Raw genomic sequence first — 7,924 nt, forward strand, 5'->3', positions numbered from 1 at the left:
GAGTGGGTCTGGCTCCCGGTGGGTGGGTCTGGCTCCCCGGTGAGCTGGGTCTGGCTCCCGGTGGGTGGGTCTGGCTCCCGGTGAGTGGGTCTGGCTCCCGGTGGCTGGGTCTGGCTCCCGGTGGGTGGGTCTGGCTCCCCGGTGGGTGGGTCTGGCTCCCCGGTGAGTGGGTCTGGCTCCCCGGTGAGTGGGTCTGGCTCCCCGGTGAGTGGGTCTGGCTCCCCGGTGGCTGGGTCTGGCTCCCCGGTGGGTGGGTCTGGCTCCCCGGTGAGTGGGTCTGGCTCCCCGGTGGGTGGGTCTGGCTCCCCGGTGGGTGGGTCTGGCTCCCCGGTGAGTGGGTCTGGCTCCCCGGTGAGTGGGTCTGGCTCCCCGGTGAGTGGGTCTGGCTCCCGGTGGCTGGGTCTGGCTCCCCGGTGGGTGGGTCTGGCTCCCCGGTGAGTGGGTCTGGCTCCCCGGTGGCTGGGTCTGGCTCCCCGGTGGGTGGGTCTGGCTCCCGGTGAGTGGGTCTGGCTCCCGGTGAGTGGGTCTGGCTCCCGGTGAGTGGGTCTGGCTCCCCGGTGGGTGGGTCTGGCTCCCCGGTGGGTGGGTCTGGCTCCCCGGTGGAGTGGGTCTGGCTCCCCGGTGAGTGGGTCTGGCTCCCCAGTGGGTGGGTCTGGCTCCCCAGTGAGTGGGTCTGGCTCCCCGGTGGCTGGGTCTGCCTCCCCGGTGGGTGGGTCTGGCTCCCCGGTGGGTGGGTCTGGCTCCCCGGTGGCTGGGTCTGGCTCCCCGGTGGGTGGGTCTGGCTCCCCAGTGAGGTGGGTCTGGCTCCCGGTGGGTGGGTCTGGCTCCCCGGTGGGTGGGTCTGGCTCCCCGGTGAGTGGGTCTGGCTCCCCGGTGAGTGGGTCTGGCTCCCCGGTGGGTGGGTCTGGCTCCCCGGTGGGTGGGTCTGGCTCCCCGGTGGGTGGGTCTGGCTCCCCGGTGAGTGGGTCTGGCTCCCCGGTGGGTGGGTCTGGCTCCCCGGTGGGTGGGCCTGGCTCCCCGGTGAGTGGGTCTGGCTCCCCGGTGAGTGGGCCTGGCTCCCCGGTGAGTGGGTCTGGCTCCCCGGTGGGTGGGCCTGGCTCCCCAGTGAGTGGGCCTGGCTCCCCAGTGAGTGGGCCTGGCTCCCCAGTGGGTGGGTCTGGCTCCCCAGTGGGTGGGCTTGGCTCCCCAGTGGGTGGGTCTGGCTCCCCAGTGGGTGGGTCTGGCTCCCCAGTGAGTGGGTCTGGCTCCCCAGTGGGTGGGTCTGGCTCCCCAGTTTGTGGGCCTGGCTCCACAGTGAGTGGGTCTGGCTCCCCAGTGAGTGGGTCTGGCTCCCCGGTGGCTGGGTCTGGCTCCCCGGTGGGTGGGTCTGGCTCCCCGGTGGGTGGGCCCAGGCCCACCCATGGCTGAGTCATGTGAAATCCATAGATTTGGGCCCTAGTGAATTTATTTCAATTGACTGATTTCCTTATAAACTGTAACTCAGTAAATTGTTTGCATTTATATATTTTTGTTCAGTATATTTAGCCACAAAATGTTCATGTCATATTGTCTAGCTGAACTACAGTTTTAAATTAAAAACCATTTACTCCTGTTTAACTTCCATTCATCCTGTATTCCAGCGTTATGAGTTGGACAGATTCTCACTAAACAAACAGTAAATAGATGGAACAAATCTTTAATTTTGTTCTCTGACATGAAGGAATTTAGAAAAATCTTTACAAAGTGAAAATGGTCAACAACAACAACAACCGTGAACCCCCCCCAAAAACATTCTTATTTATACTTTCATCTACTTTCGTTTTCTTTAAAAGTAAAATGTTTTCAGGGTCTTCATCAGGGAGATACAGTGCCTTCAGAAAGTACAGTAGTCATAACCTTTGACCTTTTTGACCTGAATTCAAAATGTATTCAATTTAATATACATTTTTTTATCTCACCCATCTACACACAATACTCCATAATGACAAAGTGTAAATGTGTTTAGAAATTTTAGCAAACATATTGAAAAGAAATTAGATTCAATTATTATTAAGTATCTCATGTATTCACACCTTAAACACAAGATCAAATCGACACTCGGCGTTGCGACTGAAGACAGTGGATGTTCCTGACTAGATAGTTTAGACTTACATCTACTTGAACATCTATGGAAAGACTAAAAATGGCTGTCTAGCAATGATCAACAACTAATTAGCGTGAATAATTCTCACCCATCCACACACAATACCCCATAATGACAGTGAAAACCTTAATGGCCAATCCTTTGTATAAGCTCCTTTGGCAGCGATTAAAACTGCTAGGCTTTCTGGGTAAATCTCTTAAAGAGCTTTCCACACCTGGATTGTGCAACATTTGCCCATTTATTCTTTTCAAAATTCTTCAAGCTCTGTCAAATTGGTTGTTGATCATTGCTACTCAACTATTTTCAGGTCTTGACATAGATTGTGAAGTAGATTTAGGTCAGCAGTAACTCGGCCACTCAGGAACATTCACTGTCTTCTTGGTAAGCAACTCCAGTGTAGATTTTGACCTTGTGTTTTAGGTTTATTGTCCTGATGAAAGGTGAACTCCTCTCCCAGTGTCTGGTGGAAAGCTGAAACTGAACAAGGTTTTCCTCTAGGATTCTTCCTGTGTTTAGCTCCAGTCTGTTTATTTTTATCCTGAAAAAACTCCCCAGTCCTTAACAATTACAAGCATACCCATAACATGATGCAGCCACCACTATGCTTGAAAATATCACATTTATTTATATAGCCCTTCGTACATCAGCTGATATCTCAAAGTGCTGTACAGAAACCCAGCCTAAAACCCCAAACAGCAAGCAATGCATGTGTAGAAGCACGGTGGTTAGGAAAAACTCCCTAGAAAGGCCAACACCTAGGAAGAAACCTAGAGAGGAACCAGGCTATGTGGGGTGGCCAAAATATGGGAGAGTGGTACTCAGTAATGTGTTGTATTGGATTTCCTTAAACGTAACACTGTATTCAGGACAAAAAGTTAACTTCTTTACCACATTTTTTTGCTTTATTATTTTCGTGCCTTGTTGCAAACAAGATGCATGTTTTGGAATATTTGTTATTCTGTACAGGCTTCCTCTTTTCACTCTGTCATTTAGGTTTGTATTGTGGAGCAACTACAATGTAGTTGATCCATACTGTTTTCTCCTGTCACAGCCATTCACCTCTGTAACTGTTTTAAAGTCACCATTGGCCTCATGGTGAAATCCTGAGCGGTTTCCCTTCCTCTCCGGCAACTGAGTTAGGAAGGACACCTGTATCTTTGTAGTGACTGGGTGTATTGATACACCATCAATAGTGTAATTAATAACTTCACCAAGCTCAAAGGGATATTCCAATTTTCACCCATCTACCAATAGATGACCTTCTTCGCGAGATTTGGAAAACCTCCCCTTGTCTTTGTGGTTGAATCTGTGTTTGAAATTCACTGCTGGACTGGAGGAACCTTCCGATACTTTTTTTATTTTACCTTTATTTAACCAGGCAAGTCAGCTAAGAACAAATTCTTATTTTCACGATGACGGCCTAGGAACAGTGGGTTAACTGCCTGTTCAGGGGCAGAACGACAGATTTGTACCTTGTCAGCTCAGGGGTTTGAACTCGTAACCTTCCGGTTACTAGTCCAACGTCCTAACCACTAGCTAGAAGTCATTAGAAAATCATGTTAAACACTATTGCACACAGCGAGAGTCCATGCAACTAATGTGACTTGTTAAGCACATTCTCACTCCTGAACTTATTTAAGCCATAACGAGAGGGGTTGAATACTCGATACAGTAACTGAAAGGTTGCTGGATCGAATCCCCGAGCTGACAAGGTAAAAAATCTGTCGTTCTGTCCCTGAACAAGGCAGTTAACCCCACCGTTCCCCTGAACAAGGCAGTTAACCCATTGTTCCCCTGAACAAGGCAGTTAACCCCACTGTTTCCCTGAACAAGGCAGTTAACCCCACTGTTTCCCTGAACAAGGCAGTTAACCCCACCGTTCCCCGTGCGCCGAAGACGTGGATGTTGACCTCTGATTCAGAGGGGTTGACTGCAGAAGACACATTTCAGTTGAATGCATTCAGTCGTACAACTGAATGCAGTCGTACCCCCCTTTCCAACTGACTAGGTATCCCCATTTTTTTTTTATGTCTCTGCAACATCCTCTGACCACAGCCCTGCCTCTCCTGTTTCCTCACATCTACAATACTCATCAGATCAATTCAATACATATAACACTCAGAATAAAGACCTGATGGTGAATCAACCATACTGCTTGGGAGGCAGGTAGCCTAGTGGTTAGAGAGTTGGGCCAGTAACTGAAAGGTTGATGGATCGACAGGTAAATATCTGTAGCTCTGCCACGGTAGGCCGTCATTGTAAATATGAATTTGTTCTTAACTGACTTGCCTCGTTAAATAAAGGTTAAAAAATAACATCATTGAGGAATGCATTTCTATATACATGATATTTCGTTTGATAAATAGCATCTTAGCCTGAGTTTAAGTCTTCAGCAGGGTTCTCTCAATAGATGCTGTCTCTAACACTGAGGGCATCATGACGTCATGACTCAGTAGCTAAAAGCTAGTCCCAACAGTCTTAAAATGTTTCTCCCTCCCTCCCTTATGAATGGCAGTTCCTTACTAATTAGTAACCTAGACAACCAGGTGAGGGCAGTTCCTTACTAATTAGTAACCTAGACAACCAGGTGAGGGCAGTTCCTTACTAATTAGTAGCCTAGACAACCAGGTGAGGGCAGTTCCTTACTAATTAGTAACCTAGACAACCAGGTGAAAGGAGTTCCTTACTAATTAGTAGCCTAGACAACCAGATGAGGGCAGTTCCTTACTAATTAGTAACCTAGACAACCAGGTGAGGGGAGTTCCTTACTAATTAGTAGCCTAGACAACCAGGTGAGGGCAGTTCCTTACTAATTAGTAACCTAGACAACCAGATGAGGGCAGTTCCTTGCTAATTAGTAACCTAGACAACCAGATGAGGGCAGTTCCTTACTAATTAGTAAGCTAGACAACCAGGTGAGGGCAGTTCCTTACTAATTAGTAACCTAGACAACCAGATGAGGGCAGTTCCTTACTAATTAGTAACCTAGACAACCAGGTGAGGGGAGTTCCTTACTAATTAGTAGCCTAGACAACCAGGTGAGGGGAGTTCCTTACTAATTAGTTACCTAGACAACCAGGTGAAGGTAGTTGCTTACTAACTAGTAGCCTCAATTCACCAGTCAAGTACAAGGAAGGACCAGAAACCCACAGACCCTCGGCCGTCCGTGGAATGACTTTGACTTTGAAGCCCAATTGATTCTAAGATGGAATACTTTCAGATTTTCCGAACTCACTTCCTTGTTTAAATCACTTGCTGTGCTCACGTTCTGAAGCCCACAATGTCGTGGGAGGTTCTAAGAGTTATGAGACGGTGACGGACTGAGAGATCAGCCAATTAAAAATCAGCTTCTGCCGTGCTTCCAGTCAAGTCCCGCTCCGAGGCCGCTGTGAAACCAGACGTTTCGACGGAGGGAGAGCCGACTGGTGTTCCTCACAGCGGCCTGCGTTGACCTGTCCAGGTTAAAGGTCACGACCCCTGCCCTCGGACCCCTAGAGTACCAGGATGTCTCCGTTGCAGCGCTCGCAGCAGTTGAAGGTGATGTTCTCATAGCGAGTGTAAGGGTGGAACCGGCCGATGCTCTTCTTATTGGTCAGGAAGGCCGAGGGGGAGGAGTCAGAGATAGAGAGGGGGGAGGTTTCTTCCTCGTTGTCTGAACAGGAAATAGGGTCCAGGATCTTCAACACCTGAGAAGGGAAGAAAGACGGAAAGAGTGAGCGGGTTGTTTCTGGACAGAGGCCAGTGTGAGAGTCCCGCTGAGAGTCCCACTCCGCCTCCTACCTTCTCAGCCATCTTCTCAGCTGGCGTGTGTGAGCTGTTCGGGAGCTCTGAGGCCGGTCTTCCTTTCCCCAGCCCGGCTCCACTGCTGCTCCCTACTGGCCCAACCTTCCCCAGCAGGCGGGAGTTGATGGCGTCCGCCAGCTTGTGATTGGCTAGGGCTAGTTCTCCCGTGCTGAGTGGCTGGCCACTGGGGTAGTAGGTCTGTTGTCGACCCCACTGGAGAGAGACCAGCAGCTGCTCCAGAGACCTGGGAGAGAGACACACATCATATGTATCGCTGGTACTGTGGTGGGTCTCAGGTACTTTATGTTCCTATGTGAGTTTTACCACTACTGGGTTGTATAGAAGTTCTACTGTACCTATCGGTTAGCATCATGTCTGTGTGTTGTACCTGTGGGTTAGCATCATGTCTGTGTGTTGTACCTGTGGGTTAGCATCACGTCTGTGTGTTGTATAGAAGTCCTACTGTACCTGTGGGTTAGCATCATGTCTGTGTGTTGTACCTGTGGGTTAGCATCACGTCTGTGTGTTGTACCTGTGGGTTAGCATCACGTCTGTGTGTTAGCATCACGTCTGTGTGTTAGCATCACGTCTGTGTGTTGTACCTGTGGGTTAGCATCACGTCTGTGTGTTGTACCTGTGGGTTAGCATCATGTCTGTGTGTTGTACCTGTGGGTTAGCATCATGTCTGTGTGTTGTACCTGTGGGTTAGCATCATGTCTGTGTGTTGTGGGTTAGCATCATGTCTGTGTGTTGTACCTGTGGGTTAGCATCATGTCTGTGTGTTGTATAGAAGTCCTACTGTACCTGTGTGTTAGCATCACGTCTGTGGGTTAGCATCACGTCTGTGTGTTGTGGGTTAGCATCATGTCTGTGTGTTGTACCTGTGGGTTAGCATCATGTCTCTAAAGAACTCGTCTCTCTCACTCAGCAGGTCTGTGATGGCGTTCTGAGCCTCTCTGGTCTGGTGCTGGAGAGAAACCCTGGCATTGGTCAGCTCCTCCGCCATCACTCTTGAAGGGATACCACACACACACACACAACAGTCAGTCGATACACACCGACACACACACACACCTTCCCTCCGTCACCCCCTCACCCCTACCTGGACGCTAGGAACTTGCTCCTCCAGACATCACATTGTATAGACATGCGTTCCAGCTGTTCTGCTGTGGAGGCCCGGCTGCGACCCAGAGCCTCGTTCTCTAACATCAGCTGGTTCTTCTCTCTGGCCAGACGCTCAAAATGGTACTGCAGGTCGTCACCTACAGAGGCTACCAGCAGCTTCTTCAACTCTCTGTTCACCTATAGGACAATACAGGAGCTGAGTCGGTTCAAATATGGACCACAGTACTGTATTTCATGTGCCAACAGATTCTGAAAACACAGAAGTACTATCCTTATCGGAACAAAGGCAAGGGCTGAAAACTCAGGGTCCAGATTAACTCCTACAGTCACTGAACCAAACTCAGGGTCCAGATTAACTCCTACAGTCACTGAACCAAACTCAGGGTCCAGATTAACTCCTACAGTCACTGAACCAAACTCAGGGTCCAGATTAACTCCTACAGTCACTGAACCAAACTCAGGGTCCAGATTAACTCCTACAGTCACTGAACCAAACTCAGGGTCCAGATTAACTCCTACAGTCACTGAACCAAACTCAGGGTCCAGATTAACTCCTACAGTCACTGAACCAAACTCAGGGTCCAGATTAACTCCTACAGTCACTGAACCAAACTCAGGGTCCAGATTAACTCCTACAGTCACTGAACCAAACTCAGGGTCCAGATTAACTCCTACAGTCACTGAACCAAACTCAGGGTCCAGATTAACTCCTACAGTCACTGAACAAAACTCAGGGTCCAGATTAACTCCTACAGTCACTGAACCAAACTCAGGGTCCAGATTAACTCCTACAGTCACTGAACAAAACTCAGGGTCCAGATTAACTCCTACAGTCACTGAACCAAACTCAGGGTCCAGATTAACTCCTACAGTCACTGAACCAAACTCAGGGTC

At 49.5% G+C, this 7,924-nt stretch overlaps 1 protein-coding gene across 1 annotated transcript; it reads right to left on the reverse strand.

Annotated features, from left to right (window-relative positions):
- Window positions 1–4,364: 4,364 nt before the first annotated feature.
- LOC135529336 (golgin-45-like) lies at window positions 4,365–7,225 on the reverse strand. Its single transcript, XM_064958121.1, has 4 exons — window positions 7,008–7,225; window positions 6,787–6,915; window positions 5,903–6,149; window positions 4,365–5,808 (listed from the first exon to the last, which is right to left on the reverse strand). The coding sequence occupies exons 1-4, from the start codon at window positions 7,112–7,114 to the stop codon at window positions 5,614–5,616; spliced, it is 678 nt and encodes a 225-aa protein (XP_064814193.1). The 5' UTR covers window positions 7,115–7,225; the 3' UTR covers window positions 4,365–5,613.
- Between the last annotated feature and the right edge of the window lie 699 nt (window positions 7,226–7,924).

This window comes from Oncorhynchus masou, unplaced genomic scaffold (genome assembly GCF_036934945.1).
Source record: "Oncorhynchus masou masou isolate Uvic2021 unplaced genomic scaffold, UVic_Omas_1.1 unplaced_scaffold_11346, whole genome shotgun sequence".
NCBI lineage: Eukaryota > Metazoa > Chordata > Actinopteri > Salmoniformes > Salmonidae > Oncorhynchus > Oncorhynchus masou.

What these genes read in the sequence shown, in the direction of transcription:
- LOC135529336 (XM_064958121.1), bottom strand. Translation starts at nt 7,114, where the DNA reads ATGTTAGAGAACGAGGCTCTGGGTCGCAGCCGGGCCTCCACAGCAGAA. An exon ending in AGCAAGTTCCTAGCGTCCAG is followed by an intron (nt 6,916 to 7,007) that starts GTAGGGGTGAGG and finishes TATCCCTTCAAG; the next exon opens with AGTGATGGCGGAGGAGCTGA. An exon ending in CTGAGAAGATGGCTGAGAAG is followed by an intron (nt 5,809 to 5,902) that starts GTAGGAGGCGGA and finishes TTCCCTTCTCAG; the next exon opens with GTGTTGAAGATCCTGGACCC.